The sequence below is a fragment of the Myotis myotis genome, unplaced genomic scaffold (assembly GCF_014108235.1).
Source record: "Myotis myotis isolate mMyoMyo1 unplaced genomic scaffold, mMyoMyo1.p scaffold_m19_p_13, whole genome shotgun sequence".
Lineage (NCBI taxonomy): Eukaryota > Metazoa > Chordata > Mammalia > Chiroptera > Vespertilionidae > Myotis > Myotis myotis.
In genome coordinates this window covers 34,897,482-34,914,546 of record NW_023416317.1, presented here as the reverse complement: position 1 = coordinate 34,914,546, position 17,065 = coordinate 34,897,482, and the positions used below count along the sequence as shown (strand labels likewise).

Below are 17,065 nucleotides of genomic sequence, written 5' to 3'. Positions count from 1 at the left end.
GTATAGGCTGGTTGCAGATACCAACAGGAGAGTAATACCTTACAATTTCCTACATTCTGAGGAAATGTGCAGCCCATCTTGGGCTGTAGTTGATGTGGCTCATCTTGGGAACACCAACTTCTGAGCCAGGCCTGGGGGACAAGGGCTGGGACCCAGCCTGGAGATGATCCCTTAGAGCAAAGGTAGGGATTTCTTTTTCTGCCAAGGGCCATTTGGATATTGATAACATCATTCTCAGGCCATACAAAATTATCAACTTAAAAATTAGCCTGGTATTTGGTCAAACATTTAATTAACTCACCCCTAAAAACAAATGATTTCGTGAGCCTATACGGCCCACGGGCCTGACGTTCCTACCCCTGCCTTAGAGGGATGGACAAAGGAGCTTACGGATGAGCGAGAAGTGTGGGGAGGGCTGGAGCCTGCAGTTGAGGCTGATGCGGCCAGCCTGGCGTTCCCCACAGTGGAGACAAGTCATGTAAGGGGCACAAAGTCCCCTCTGCTGAAGTCTCACAGCCCCTTTCTGAAGGGGCTCCGGCCACCCTTGGTCTTGCTCTGATCCCGGCCCCCTGGAAATATGTAAGCAGTTTCTACGACTTTCCAGATAATTCCAGTGTACCCCCGAGTTTGTGATTTATTTAGCAGCCCCAGGGGCAGAACATAACTGTCTGGTCAGAGAAAGGACAATGATGTGAAGCCCACAGCTGCCTGCTTCAACCTTTCTCCATCTTTCCAGCCCACACCTGGGTCCTATGCCCAAGAATACGATAAGGGCAACTTCTGTTCGGACTTGAATCCTGGCTGAAAACTCATAAACATTTTGTCTGATTTGAGCTATAACCTCATGCAAGGGTGTTACCTCCCTTTTACAGTTGAGGCTCAGAGAGGTTGAGTGATTATACAAAGTCACACAGGAAGAGGTGATGCCAGGATTCAACCCCAGGCCCACTGTTCCATGTGACTTTGATTTAGTCACAATGTGAGTATATAAACCAGGGTAACATGGGCCCAACCATAAACACAAGTTTACGAGTTGATGGAAGCAGGTAGGACATTTATGTTCAAGTACAAAACCCCTGGTAAGGAGGGGTCTATCTTCCTCTCTGCGTGTCTTCTCTACTTTCCAATCCCAGCACTACTTCCTCCATGGAACTTACCAGAACTCTACTACCTCTCCACTCACTTTCACTCACTTCGTATACCAGTGGTTCCCCAAACTGTCTTGCATCACTTCTAAAAATTCAGATCTCTGGGCTCCAACTCGCAACTATGCAGTCTGCAATGGCCGGTGCCGGAAGCCGGTCCATCCTTGCTGCTTGACACAGTCGCTGCAGGAAAGAAACATCTGCACAGCATATGTTTCAAGGGACCTGGCGTATATAGCATACTGTTCTTAATATGTTTGTTCCCCTTAGCGCTGTGTGTTTTAACCAAGGTCACCTCTCCAAGAAAGGTTGTTTCCCCAGGTAGGAATTTTTCCCTGAAGTCAGGGAGGGGATGCCTCTCCTAGAAAGGTTGTTTCCCCAGGTAGGGATTTTTCCCTGAAGTTAGGGAGGGGATGAAACTCCTTAACTAAGTGCCAGGTGGGTAATTAATCACTTTAACTATGAACAATCATGCTTAAGCTACATAATCTTTACTCCCTGGAATGGAGATAAGAAACGCCCTAACCTTTGTAATAGAGATTGATAGGATTGAATCAACTGGTATAAATACAGTTGTAACAAGACAGCAAGACACAGAACTTAGAACACAGAACTTAGAACACAGAACTTAGAACACAGAACCTACACAGAACCTACAGACAGAAGAACTTCGCTGGAGAGAACATGGCAAAAGATCCTGGACTGAACCTGACTACAGAAATGGGCAAGAGAACCTGACTAGAACCTGGTAACAGAACCTGGCTGGAGAACCTGGAGAACCTAGCAAGAGAACATGGACTCAGAACTTGGCTGGAGATCCTGAGCCAGAACTTCCCTGGAGATCCAGACCAGAACTTGGCTGGAGATCCTGGATGGAGATCCTGGCTAGCCTGCTGATCAACTGAACGCTGTCCCCATGTCATTCCTTCTTCGCCGACTCCATCCACGCCTTTGGGGACCCCTAGACCTGCTGGGGTTGGACCCCGGCAGGCCGGGTCTGAAAACCTACGTTTTAAACAAGCAACCTGTGGGAATCTAACACGCATGTAGTTTCGGGAACCGGTGATGTAGCCCCTTACTAATCAAAAGTATGGTCTGTGCACCAGCAGTGCTGGTACCAACTGGGAGCGGGATAGAAATGTAGCACCTTGAACCACACCCCTGGCCTGTCAAATTAGACCCTGCGTTCGAACAAGATGCCCGGGTGATTTGCGTGCACCGTACAGTTTGAGAAGCACGTCTCTGTCCAACCTGCTCAGCATCAAGAGTGTCCTAGGTCAGCAGCAGCAGCCTCACCAGGAACTCACAGAAGTCAAATTCCTAGACCCCACCCTAGACCTACTGAGTCAGAAACTGTAGGAGTGGAGGCCAGGAATCTATTTGGAGGCCACGCCTCTAGTTGTTCTAATGCAGCTCCCGTGTGAGAGCCACTGCCTGGAGGAGAGACCACAAAGCACTTTCTCCATCGGGACCTCTTTGATTCAGCACATAAATTGTCCTACGCTGGATGCCCGGATGATCAAAGGAGAGCTAAGCCTGGAAGAGTGCTGAGAGCTGTCAACCTTTGATAGCAGCATCGAAGGGCGGCGCCTATCTTAGTCCTCAGCCTGCTCCATCCTGGGCCCTTCTTTTTATTTCATCTACATATTCATGCCTGCCCCTGCCCCCAGGACCCTCTCCTCCGCACGCACAGCACAGCAATCCCACTGTGTTTCAGCGTGCCCCGTGATGAACCGCCCAGGTGGCTCCCAACTCCTCAGTGATAAACATACTCTGCTGTGTCTCCCTGTGGGACCGGTCAGTGTGAGTGCTCCCCATCTTATAGATGAAAAACTTGAGATGCTTCCGGCCCGTGTGACTTGCCCAGAAAGTACAACATGGAGATGAAGAGTATGACTTTGGTGTCAGACACACCTGGTCACATAACCTGGCCCCAGTCCCTCCACCTCTCTGTGCCTCAGATTTCACATCCATAAAACAGAGAGGATATTACCTACCTTATAGGTAATATAGACAAGCCATGAACATTAAACAAATGAACACCATTTGGTAGAATCCCTCGCACATAGTATGTGCTCAGTAAATGTTCACTATATTTTACCTCTCCTTCCAGAGAGACTGCCTTTTGATCTTTTACACTGATTTTTTCTGTGTTGGTTCTGCATTATTGGGAACTCTCCTTGTGCCCCGTTTTCATTGACCTCCAGCAATGACCCCTACTGGTACTTAGAAAAGGCCAGGGCCCGTTTGGGCTTGTGGTGCAGGAACTGAGGTCAGCGGAGCTTGTCTGGGTTAGGAGTCAGGATGGGCTTGCAAGAAGCTCTGGGGTTGATGGTGGTTCGTGGCTCACTACAGCAGGGGCAGAGCTGTGGGATGTCTAGTGTTCTGGTTCTGGAGAGAAAGCAGCAGTGCAGGGCCTGCAGATAGTAGGTGCTTAATATACATCTGTTCTTTTATGGGTCTATTTTGGCCTGGTTTTAAAGAGGTGGGAGGAGGGGAGTCCTGTCACCCTGGAGGGAGGGTGTGTGTGTCGGGTGTGTGTGGGGGGGGGGGGGGGGGGGGCGGGGGTTGGTTATTGTCTCACCTTACAGAGAATCCCTTATGTATTCTAGAGGGCTGCTGGGAAGGGGAGGCTCCAGTGCCTGAAGTGCAGCCAAGTCTTGGGCAGCACAGGCTACACGGACCAGCTGCAGCCAGCAGAGGGCGCCTCACACCTCCAGACAGAGCTGGTTGGGGGTGGGGGGTGGTCCTACGAGAACCCTGGAAAGCTGGGGGTGATGTGACCAACTGTCCGGGTTTACCTGGGACCTGTAGGGGCTTTCAGTGCTAAAATCAGTAAAGTCCCAGGCAAACTGAAATGAACTGGTTACCTGGCTTGAAGAAGCAACTTCTAAAATGGTGCGCACGCACACATGCACACATACATACGTACACATCACACACAACACAAAATGTACCCATGTTTGCACAACACACATGTACAGCACACACCCACACACTTCATACCACCAGCATGACACACGCAGCACTTTTATACACATACACAAACCATAAATTTGCCCACACTTGCACCATAAACACAACACATCTGTGCACTTCACATCACATGCATAATACACACAGCACATTTGCACATGCACACATATACCTCTCACACAATACATTTGTAACACACACGAAGCAGATGCAATGCACACACTTGCACAATATACACACAAGCACATCATATACTTGGTACAGGCTCACAACATAACATACATGTACACGCATAGCACAAAAACATGAAAAACAAACATTGCAAAACATACATGTATGCACGACACATGTGCATGTCACAACACATAATGCATGCATGTATCATAAATGTTGCAACACATATAAATACTAACTCATCCATAACACATACTCACATGATAACATATGGCACAGTTTATACCTGTGCACATCACAACACATACACAACACACACAGCATCACATATTGTGCTACTCACATGTACTATGCACAACCCATTCAATATACATACAACATAATACACACACAACACATGCACACACACACAAAGCACACACAACACATGCACAGAGACACACATAATGCACTCACAGATATGCATGTGCACAGCACATTTGCACAATGCAACACACATAGACACACACACACACACACACACACCCTTTTGGTAACCAGAGACCTCTTGTTTGAGGCAATGTTTCTTTTCCACAAAATGAGGATGCTCATTCTTGCTCTAGGCCAGTGAAAACATGTATGAACAGAATTTTAAAACTATATTCACTCACTCAGCAATCATTTCTTTTCTGTGTGCTGGGACCTGTGGGCTCACTGCATGGCAGGGGAAGCAGGCACTGAACAGCCAATGCATCAATGCCCATTCAGCTTCAGATGTAATGAGTATGATGAGTTAACACTCCAGAAAGCACAAAACTGCAAGGGGCTGGGCCTGGCTGGGCCTGGGAGTTTCCTGAAAAGAGCTTTTAAAGCCAAGACCTGAAGTCATAACAGCAGGGTTGGGATGAGGGGGAGGTGAGTGTGACACCCAGGCACACAGTGTACGAAGGCGTCACTCCCATGTGCTGTCTTGCATTTGCGCAATCCTGAGAGTGAATGGCCGAGTACCCAGGCAGAGAGGACCCCATGAGGGATCGAGGAGTTCGTGGTCCTGCTCCCAACTGCTGCTCTACGCGGATCCTCTCACTAGGAGGGGTGGAGGGGGGCGGGCTTGCTTCCCAGGAAACTCTCTGGGCTCTGGGAAGACCTGTGGCTTATAGGGTAGGGACCTAGATCACCCACACTAACCAGCTGCATTGCTCCCTCTCTGCAGCCAGCCTGGTGATGGTGGGAAGCGGGGGAGGAAGCAGGCATGTACAAGATGAGCCCATCATCTCTCTGGGCACAGCCAGCATGTCATCTCACTTCGCACCCTGCCCCTAGGGTGCGGTCCCCCTGCCGGGTTAGATGGCATCAGTGCTCCTGGGCACTGGAATCGTCCCTTTATAGTCTAGTGGACCAAGGAGGGTGGCATAGAGTGGCGGTTCAGGCAGGCTGGCCTGCTTTGGCACCTGCTGGCTGTGTGACTATGGGGAAGTCACTTGGCCTCCCTGTGCCTTATTTTCCTACCTATACAATAGGCATGATGGTAAGACTAGCACCCATCCAACAGAGTTATAAGGCCCTTGTAAGTTAATATGTGAAAAGTTCTTAGATTAAAGCCAGGCACATGGCAAGACCCACCCACGTGTTAGCTGCAATTGCTGTTTTGATCCAAAATAAAATCGAACACTGACAACAATCATAATATCAAAATGGACAGGAGCCACAGTGTGAGAACTAGAAGGTGCCTTGGAGAACATCTGCCCCAGGGCCCCTCTGCGTTCTGTGGATAAAGCTGCTTGACCTGCTAATCCGGCGACAGAAGGACTAGAACCCAGGGTGGGGAAGAGAAGGAGCAAGTGTGAGCTGCCCCCTTTCTGCTCTCTAGGAAGGTGGTTCTCACCTGGAGGGCTGGTTAGATAAGATCCCGGCACCCCACCCAGGGTTTCTGACTCAGGGAGGTCTGGGCGGGGTCTGAGGCTGCTTTTCTAACAGGTTCCCGGTGATGCTCCCGCTGCTGGTCCAGGGGCCACCCCTAGGCGCTGCCCTAGGGACAGTGAGGCAGAGTGCAGAACGCTTGCACCCCGCCTTTGCTGATAGCACCCTAGTACCCGGCAAAGGGGAAGCAGGGGCCTTACTTACAGCGGATGCCGTACCTCGGGCAGCGCCCTCTGCAGGGGGATGCGGGCGCTGAGCGTCTCCTCCAGGCTGAGCGTGGTCAGCGCATCTTCTTCAGATGCCTCCTCGTCCACCTCCTCCGCCCCCCAGTCCTTCTCTGCGGCCTCCTGGTCCAGCCTCCTGCTCGGCTGCTTGATGAACCGGTAGCTGCCACCTCTCCTGCCCTGGCTCTGGTTCCTTCGGACCCTGGGTGAGGCCACGGCCATGAGGAGCTGATCCTCCCGCAGAGAGATCAAGGGCGGCAGGCCCTCCAAGGGCCCGTACTCTTGGTCCTCATCCTCGGACTCCAGCACCCATTCCTGGGATTCCCCAAAGTCCAGGCGGTACCCAGCGTCGGGACTGTGCTGGGCGGCCTGGGCCGTGCCGGCCTGGTGCAGGGCCTGCGGGGGAGGGTGCAGCACAGCCACCATCAGCAGCACGCACCCCAGCATCAGGAGGAGCAGCAGGAACTGCAGTCTGCATGGTCCGTGCCTGCATCGCTTCCTTAGGAGCATGTTGCCGGAACTTGCCAAATGCAACAGGTCATGTTCAAGTTTGCGGTCGCCTCCTGCCCCAGGATCTGCGAGCTTGCAGCAGAACCGGGCTCCTGGTTCCACCTGAAGTTTCTGGACAATCACTTCACCTGCTCCTTTGATGCCGTCTGCCATGTACCAACAGCGTGTGTAAGGCCAGCTCCCACTTATACGGTCTGAAAGCCTCGGGACCCAAGGCCCACCCCGGGTCCTCTCTGCGTGGATTTCCTTTAATTGCCTTCAAAAAGCCCATTCACGGGGACTTCAAATTAAACTGTTTGGCCCCCTTTTCTCCTTGGGAAAAAGCAATGATTCCATTCTGCTCAGGTGTCTAATCCCGTGTGTTTCGTTTCCCCCCTTGCACGAGTGGTCAGGTTGCTACGCGATGTCCGGGGGGAGCTGGTGAGTCCTCCCTCCAGCAGTGCTGACAGCGGTCGTGCTGGACGCTTCAAGTCAGGTCAGATCAACAGATGAGAAGCCGGCAGGCAGTGCCTGATTTCCTTTCACACATAGCTCCGCGCGCAGCCTGGAGCCCTCTGCCAGACACAGCCCGAGCCAGGCATGCGCCTCGCTCCTGGTCCTAATGCCCTCACTGTTCCCAGGCTCTGCACACCCCATGGAACACAGCTCCAGAGGAAAATTAAAGTCGTCACTGCTAGGACCAGACCCAAACAGAAACATGCCAGGGGCACAGATTTGAATCCTGTTCCTAGGAAGACTTCTTGCCCCACCCCCAGGGGCAGGAAAGAGTATTCCCTCCTGATTTCAGAAAGGCTGCACATGCAGAGAGCTAGCTGTCCACTTGCACCCTCAGCCTCCCACAGGTGATCTGGGCAGCTAGACCGGACTCTTCCTACCTTCCCAGACACAGCTGTTACCTGTTCCTTCTGAAAATGAGGAAAGCGAGGGGGTGGGGGGGTGCTCCCCTGCCCACAAGAACATCTGAATGCCTACTATGTGCTGGCCACTGAGGGGGATTGCTACTGGAAGCAGAGCGGCATGCTCCTTCATTTGTAAAACTTCATTCAACCAACAAATATTAATGAGCACCTACCATGTGCCCAGACTGTTCCGGGGACTGGGAGTGCAGCAATGAATAGAACAGACCAAAATGTGTGCCTCCTGGAGCTTATATTCTAGTGGGAGAGACAGATAATTCATTAAAATCTATAGTGGGTTAAATGGTGGTAAGTGCTGAGGAAAAAACCTATGTAGCAGGGAAAGGGCTTGGGAATCATGGGCCAGGGGTTGGAATTTGTTATGGGGTGAGGCCACAACATTAGTAACAAAGAAACAGAATTTCCGGAGGATAAGGCCCAGAAATCAGGATTTTAAAAAGATTCCCAGGTGATTCTAATGTGCAGCCAAGGTTGAGAACCGCTGCTTTAGACTTTGCATCAGCCCTAAAAGAACTCCACCCAGCACATAATCATGGGATGGCAGTTTAAAACTGCCCTAAAGGAAAGGAAATTCCAAAGGTGGTCCCATATACCAGTCAGGTTCCAGGGGCAGACCAAAAGGACCTGCAATTAGAAGCCACACTCTAATAAAGCCTCTCACTTACTAGTAGCTTACTCTTTTCCTCTCGGAATCCCATTTTTGATTCCGAATTTCTGTTGCTATGTCTTTAAGTTAACGAATCTCTTCTTCTGTAGTATCTAATCTGCTATTCTTCCCATCCCATGCATTTTGCATTTTTCATCTCATACACTCTAATTTGATCTCTGGAAGTTCTTTTTGGCTCTTTTTTATATCTCCCATGACTCTACTTAAAATGTTCAATCTTTTCCCTGCTTTCTCAAGCATAAGGATTGTAATTATAACAATGGTTTCAATGTCCTTGTCTGCTAACACTATCATCAGTGTCATTTCTTGATCTGTTTCTATTAATTTTTTCCTCATTATGGGTCACTTTTTACTGTTTCTTTGCAAGCCTCCTAATTTTTAATTTGGTGCCAAATGTTGTGAATTTTCTCTTGTTGGATATTTTTGTATTTCTATAAATATTGTTTAGCTTTTTTTTCCTGGAAGATAATTTACTCACTTGGACACAGCTTTATTTATTTTTTTATTGTTTTTTTTAAAATCTTCACCTGAGGCAATTTTTCCATTGATATTTAGAGGGGGTGGAAAGGAGAAGGGGGACACACAGAGAGAAACATTGATGTGGGAGAGACACATTGATTGGTTGCCTACCTCATGCACACCAACCAGGGCCAGGAGTCTGCAGCTCAGGTATGTGCCCTTGACCAGAACTGAACCCGGACCCTTCAGTCTGCAGGCCCATGCTCTATCCACTGAGCAAAACCTGGTAGGGCAGCTTGATCTTTTGAGCAGTTTTTAGTTGAGGGCCAATTTTTCCCTCCTACTGAGGCAAGAACCTCCGGAGGACTCTGCCTGATTTCCCATGAGGTTTTCTACTCTGGCTGGTGGGAACACCATTCCCATCCCTGTGTGAACACTATTCCCATCCCTGTGTGAACTCTGATTCTTCCCTTCGTTCCTTTAGGTAGTCATTTCCCTGGCCTTGGGCTGTTTACTCATATGCATGCTCTGATCAGAACTCATATGAAGGCTAAGAGAGATCCTTGCAAATCTCTGGAGCTCTCTCTACGCACAGGTCTCAGCTCTCCAGCACTTTGCCTTGCAAATTCCAACCACCGTGGCCTCCCCAGTCTCCCAGCTCTCTCTCCTCAACTCAGGGCTACTCCACCTGGGTGTGTCCTTCCTGCACTGCAGCCTGGAAACATCGCCAGGCCATGCGCTAGGGAAATCAGAGGACTCACCTTGTTAGTTTCCCCTCTCCTGGGGATCACTATCCTGCGTTACCTGATGGCCAATTCCTGAAAACCACTGTTTTATATATCTTCTTGGGTTTTTAGTTGTTGCTCAATTACTTGAGGAGGAAAGCACTTCTGTAATGTTTTCTTCATTTGGGGTTCCCTAGAAGCAGACTCTGGGATATCGTTGATCCTCCTGAATTCTGTATTTGTGAATTTGCCTACTTGCTACAATATATTTGTAACCTCAAAATCAATATTTGTGTCACTTTCACAGTCACTTTTGGACATGCACAGAGCGACAAGAATATGAGTTACCAGATGTGCACATTCCCAGCTGAGGTCCAACAAGGCAACACTCTGCTTCCTTATTAAGTTCTTTTGTTGTAAACAAGGTCCTTTTCGCCTTCTATTTAGTGCATGCTTCTTGCATTTTTGTGCTTTGTGTTGGTCATTTTACTGTTTAAAATGGCCATCAAGTGCATTGCTGAACTGCTGCCTAGTGTTCCCAAGAGCAAGAAGGCTGTGATGTGCCTTATGGAGAAAATACGGTTGACCTTGAACAGCACAGGTTTGAACCATGTGGGTCCACTTATGTGTGGATTTAAATAATAATAACAACCTATACTTAACATGTAAGTGCACCCTCACCGTTCAAAGTCATGTTGTTCAAAGGCCAACTGTATTTTATATCTGCAATTGGGAATCCGAGTATGAGGAGGGCTGAGAATTTTTCACTGGGCAGGTGGTTGGCACCCCATCCCCACATTGTTCAAGGATCAACTGCCCATGGGTTAGATGAGCTTCATTCAGGCCTGACTCATAGTGCTGTTAGCTGTGAGTTCAATGTTAATGAATCGACAATACATATTAAATAAGGTGTCTTTGAGCATAAACACATAAAACAAGGTTATGTATTGATTGGCTGATGAAATGTTGTGACCAGAAGACAGGAACCTAACCTCCTATTTCCCCTGGGAACAATGGTTCAGTATTCCCTAATTCAGTGTTCACGCCAATTGTATAGAATTGTTTTTGTACAATAAACTGTACAAATAGTTAATTTAGGTGGTGAATAAAAAGGGAAAGGGGAAGAGATAGGGAGGGCAAGGCAGCCTTTAAAGGCCATGTCAACTTCCACTGTGGGTTACTAGAGCTTGTTATCACTGGGGACGTCTGGGACCAGAGTATAGCATATGCCTCAGACTGACCCCAACCAAGGGGGGCAGGGCAGCTGGAATATTTATGCACCAATTCCCATCAGTTGAAGGGGCACTCATGGCTGGCTGAGAAGCAGAGGGACTGGCTGCCAAAGAAAGTCTTCAAGCAAGAAGGTATAGACACTGGCTATTGAAGTCCAGCCTGACTTTCTACTACAGTGGGAAAGTATATAGCATCTGCTACAGCTGGGATGACCAGGCTTGTACACGTAGATGCCTCCAGAAGCCAGGCAGGTAACATAAGCGAGAGCAGCAGGCTGGGTGGGGCTTCCTGAGCCGCAGGGTTTCCTTCCCTGTCTAGCAAGAACAGCTGCTACTCAGCTTCGGCCAGCTTTTGCCATGCAGGAGAATACAGACCTATTCTCCTGCATAGGTCTGTACTTTCCAAATCTGATTTTTCAAGAAAGATAGGAAATTCAGGTTTTTTTTTAAAAAAATGTGAAATCCCCAATTTGTGAAAAGTTAGCAACAAATTCAAATTTTTTTTTTTAACACTCTGTTAAGGCCAAACAAAACATGCTAGGAGGCCAACTTCAGCCCACAGGCTGCCAATTTGCAACCTCTCTGATAGAAAGCATGCAAAACCCCACCTGCTGGGTATGAGCCCAGAGAAAGTGTGTCATTATCCCATGTGTACTCTAAGGCATTCTGGGGGAGCCCAGCGTTGCCTAGAAGTCTGTCCTGACATCCACATGGTGAGACACCTCTGTGTCCGTCTAGCGAGTGCACTTTACTCTCCTGCCTTGAGATTTATTAGGTGGCCAAAGACCACTCCTCATCGTGGCTGGTGAAGTTCTCCAGTGATTTATTGTCCCTGTTTTGGCACGTTTCCTTTCGTGAGAAAATAGCCAAACCTACTGAGCTGTTCGTCTGATATCTGTTAGTCTGCACAGCCTATCAGCCCACTCCATAGCCGAGAACAGGGCTGCCTGCCCAGCCTTCCACTGCACACAACATAGACTGTCAGAAGAGCTTGCAAGTTGAGTGGCAGTATGTGTGGAAATGGAGCCTAGAGGATTGGCTACCATCTGGCATGTTCTGCAACACAGAGGGTGGGAGAGAGGCCATAGGGCTGTGCTCCCAGGAGATGGCAGAGCATCTAAATCATTCACGGGTCAGGGGTCAACTGGAGAAGCAGAATCACTAGGAGATATATACTATAGTCCCCCACTTATCCTCAGGGAATACGTTCCAAGTCCCCCCGTGGATGCTTGAAGACATAGAGGAGATAGCTAGAACTGCCAAGGGCAAGTTACAACATGACAGATTTGGCTCAATCAGATGGTGAACTTTATAACAATTAGAGCAGGGGTCCTCAAACTATGGCCCGTGGGCCACATGCAAATACAAATATTGTATTTGTTCCCGTTTTGTTTTTTTACTTCAAAATAAGATATGTGCCGTGTGCATAGGAATTTGTTCATAGTTTTGTGTGTTTTTTTTTTAAACTATAGTCCGGCTCTCCAACAGTCTGAGGGACAGTGAACTGGCCCCCTGTTTAAAAAGTTTGAGGACCCCTGAATTAGAGTAATGGTTCTACAGCTGAAGGGACTTCCTTGTGGGGAATTGAGTCCAGTTTTTGACTTGTTGGTTTTAAGCAAAGATTTAACAATATCCATCCATCTATTCTTCCTCCCTTCCTTTCTTCCTTTTGTCCATGTACTGTCCATCCTGTTACTTGTTTATAAATGCAATTATTCAACCAAAATTTATTGACTACCTAGTACAGTGGTCGGCAAACTGCGGCTCGCGAGCCACATGCGGTTCTTTGGCCCCTTGAGTGTGGCTCTTCCACAAAATGCCACATGCGGGCACGCACGTACAGTGGGATTGAAACTTCGTGACCCATGCACAGAAGTCGGTATTTTGTGGAAGAGCCACACTCAAGGGGCCAAAGAGCCGCATGTGGCTCGCAAGCTGCAGTTTGCCGACCACTGACCTTGCATAAGCCAGGGGCTATGTTGGGTTCTGGAATTTATGTGCTAGGCACTGCATTAGGTGCTGACATTTAAAGCCTAATAGGAAAGGAGGTTATTGACCATTTACTATGTGGCAGGCACTGTATTAAGTGCTAGAAATTAGAACCTAGGATAGATGACAATCTGGGACCATTGTTGGGATTCCTCAGTTCTAAGCCATTACTCTTAAATGAATCTCCCAATTTGTGAGTCCTAGCCTGGCCTTTCCAGCCATGATTCCTTGACTCACAGGGACCCATAGGGCTTCTGCAGCCACTAAGGCTATGTTTTCTTGGCTGGACCCAGGAGGGATGGGATGTTCTGAGCTCTGACCTCATTGTTTATCATTTTTAAAAGCTTCTGCCTCCCTTCTATAGGCTGGATCAGGGCCGGGTCAGCAGGGTGGATGTGTGAAATAAACTCCAGGCAGCGTTACTGTGGAGAGCGGCTACAGCATTTGGAAAAGTTCAAGCCTGGGACTAATGAGAGGACACGATCCTCTCATGGCAAAGCCACGTGCAAGTCCCAGCACAATTATAGCCAAAAGCTACAGTGGTAAGCTTGACCTTATGGTCCAAACCTGTAGCCCCACGTGGCTGAGTGATATGGGCTCCGGGAGGTACAGCAAGTAAACAAAGCTTGTTCAGGTGCTTGTAATTGAGTAGATTCGCAACCCGGGGCGTTGTAACCACGCCCTTACTTTGCCTCGTGGAGTATGGCTATAAAATAAAGACTTGACTTGCAGGCTGTGGTACTGTCTCTCCATCAGAGAGGGCAGCATCCCACCTAGCGCCCAGCTTTATTCTCTTGTCTGTCTTTTCTAAATCCTTCACTGCCCCCCTCTCAGGTTCACCCATAGCTGTGCGGGCTCGGCACACGTCACTATAATCTTGAACACCCAAATAATGGGTCACACGCCTATAGCTCATGCCTTCTTGGCAGCTTTACTGATCCTGAGCTCTTCCACTTTTATCTGCCGTTTGAGACGGGAAGGCACTGGAAACAGCTCATCTGTGAACGATTGCAGTGTGAAAGCCAAGTGGATAGGAAGAGATGAAATTATCAACAGTCCAATCTTAGCCCCCAGGGAAGGACTAGAAACATACATTTAGCCTGACATTTAAAGAGCTGACGTGATCCAGATGCTCTCGTGCCAGCACCCAGTTCTCCCTAAGCCAGTGATGGCGAACCTTTTGAGCTCGGCGTGTCAGCATTTTGAAAAACCCTAACTTAACTCTGGTGCTGTGTCACATATAGAAATTTTTTGATATTTGCAACCATAGTAAAACAAAGATTTATATTTTTGATATTTATTTTATATATTTAAATGCCATTTAACAAAGAAAAATCAACCAAAAAAATGAGTTCGCGTGTCACCTCTGACACGCGTGTCATAGATTCGCCATCACTGCCCTAAGCCGTGCAGCACTTGGAAGGGGAAGGGTGGACATTCGAGTGTAGGAAGACCATGAGGATAACAGTATAAATAAATAAAATAAATTAATTAGCACAACCAAGTGCAGTTGCACTCCAACCCAGCAGCAAAGTCACTACTAGAGTACAGAGTTGAGCTTGTAAACCAGCCAAGAGAGTTGTGTCCTGATGGGGGAGGGTAAGTGGGCTGTTGAACACACCTGTCTGTTATGGTATATGGTATATGGTATATGGTATATGGTATATGGTATACGGTATATGGTATATGGTATACCGTATATGGTATGTGGTATATGGTATATAGTATATGGTATATACTACACCATACTATACTATACTATACTATACTATACTATACTATACTATACTATACTATAGTATATACCATATATGTAAATATTCTCGGGTACATAAATAATAGCAAAGTGTAGTAAAATAATTGGGAAGTGATGAATTGTGTATATTTATTACCTTTTCTCTTAATATAATTCCTTCAGGTAAACATTTATATAATTAATTTTAAGAATGAGTATGTTTAAGACCCAGTTAGCAAGACTCCTGGAATTTAACAATTGGCTCTCATGAGCTAGTAGCCGCCATCTCCAGCCCGTTGCTGATTCTGGAACTGGGCTCAATGATTAACAGTGCTGGGATCAATTAGCAATGTCTGCTAAGGACACAGAAGGGAAGACAGGTGGCTCACATGCCACATATTTACATTTTCTAGAATGCCAGTGATTTTATGAAAACAACTTTTATTTTTAATGCAAAGAGCCTGGCATCACCAAAGGAAATGACTCACTTCTCCCTGGCAGGGAGCACACAGATTTTGCTCCCAGTTTACAATACTTCTGTGGTGGCATCTGACTGCACCTCATTGGCATTTCCAAAGTCCTGGAAAGAAAGGAGTGGAACCACCTGGGGGAGAACGTCTTATTTGTTCCCAAGGTGCTAACAGCTCCAGTACTGCGCACTGCAGAAAAGCCAACTGCTGAAATGTGGGCATGAACAGTCTTTCAGCTTCTTTTCCTTGAGTAGAGGGAGTCTTTAAGGCCAGAACTGCACAGTTTAATATCTCATTAAGACTCGTTTCCCTTTTGCTTTTCCTGGTGCGTACGCTGTCAGCAGCTGAGGGGTTCTGTGGACTGGCTGGTTCTCGGAGGGGCCAGGCACAGCTGCCTCAGTGGAAGCAGGAAGGAGGTAATGTGTCTTTCCAAGTGTCAAAAAGTCTCTTAATGAGCTGTTAGCATTTGGTACAATTTGGCTTAGTGGCTGTGACTTGAGGACTTCCAGATATTGCTTTTGGAGCTGGAAAAGGCTCCCTGACAGCTAGGGACCCGGGTTCCTTTTCCCCTCTCTGCAATACCTGTGGTGAGTGCAAGAATCTGTCCACAGCGGATCAGATGGAGGGTGTGAGTCAGTGAAGAGACATTCTTACTAACAGACGTTTTCTCCACTTGTGTTATTCATTCATTTTGTCTTTATTGACTTAACATTTATATCTAATTAAATGCATCTTAAGCATCAGCTCAATACATTTTTACATATACATGTCAATATTCATGTGACCACCACTCTATCGAGGTGTAGAACATTTCCTTCACCCTAGAAAGTTCCCCGTGTCCTTTTCCAGTCGATGCCACCTTCCCCAGAGGTATCCACTGTTCTGACCTTGTTTTAGCTCGGGCTGCCATAATGAAATTCCATACTCTAGGTGTTTCAAACAACTGAAGTTTATTTTCTTCTGGTTCTGGACGTTAGAAGTCCAAGATCAAAGTTCTAGCCAGTTCAGTTCCTGATGATAGCCCTCTTTCTGGTTCGTAGATGGCTGCCTTCTCACTGTGTTCTTATGGCGTGTGTGTGTGTGTGTGTGTGTGTGTGTGTAAGAGAGAGAGAGAGAGAGAGAGAGAGAGAGAGAGAGAGAGAGAGAGAGAGAAGCCCTCTGGTGTCTTTTCTTTTAAGGACACTCACTATCTTATAGGATCAGAGCCCCTCCTTATGTGCTCATTTAACCTTAATTCCTTTTTTAGAGGTTCCATCTCCAAATACATTCTGGGATTAGGTCTTCAACATAAGAGTTTTGAAGGGACATCACCTATCACATAGACTACCATTCTTGGTTCTAGAATGCCATGTGAATGGAATCATACAGTATACGGTCTTTTGTGTCTGGCTTCTTTTTGCTCAGTACAACATTTTTGAGAGTCATGTGCCAGTGATCCATTCCTTTTTATTGCTGAGTAGTATTCCTTTATACAAATAAACCACAATTTCTTTATCTGTTCTCCTGTTGAACATTTGGGTTATTTCCTGTTTGCCAAGGGATACTTATTCTGTGTAGTGCATTCTGTTACCTGCTTGGCTATAAAGAAATATAAAGTATGGCCCTGCCCATCAGGAGCTTACGCTTGGAATCTGTGCTTTAAAAACAGCTAAGAATGCACCAACATACCACACAAAATATGATTCTGACTCACTGAATGGAGACGAGGTCAGGGACTCAGAAGGAGGGAGTTTTTAGAGGAACGTCAATAAAGTCTGTTTGTAAGCACAGGCACTTAGAAGATGAGGCAGCTTGAAAACATCAGCTGCCAGAGAGCCAAAAGCAGCTACAAGTGAGGTCAGAGCTGGCAGGTCCTTGGGTCTGTTTTACTGCCTGGGTTCCGGGTCAAAGAGCTTCATGAAATGGGAGCTGGCTGACAACATTGCCCTCGGAACAAAGCTGGC

At 47.5% G+C, this 17,065-nt stretch overlaps 1 protein-coding gene across 2 annotated transcripts in view; it reads right to left on the bottom strand.

The window, feature by feature from the left end:
* Positions 1-7,601, bottom strand: part of GALNT15 (polypeptide N-acetylgalactosaminyltransferase 15) — a 31,758-nt gene extending 24,157 nt beyond the window's left edge. Inside the window, exon 1 of one of the 2 annotated variants that reach the window (XR_004971582.1) lies at positions 6,399-7,601. Coding sequence is in view for 1 of the 2 variants with exons in the window: in XM_036332689.1 (XP_036188582.1) it covers positions 6,399-7,081 (683 nt within the window). In the remaining variant the exon portion in view is untranslated. The remainder of the gene's footprint in view (positions 1-6,398) is intronic. The other variant, XM_036332689.1, reaches the window with a different exon arrangement.
* Positions 7,602-17,065: the final 9,464 nt, after the last annotated feature.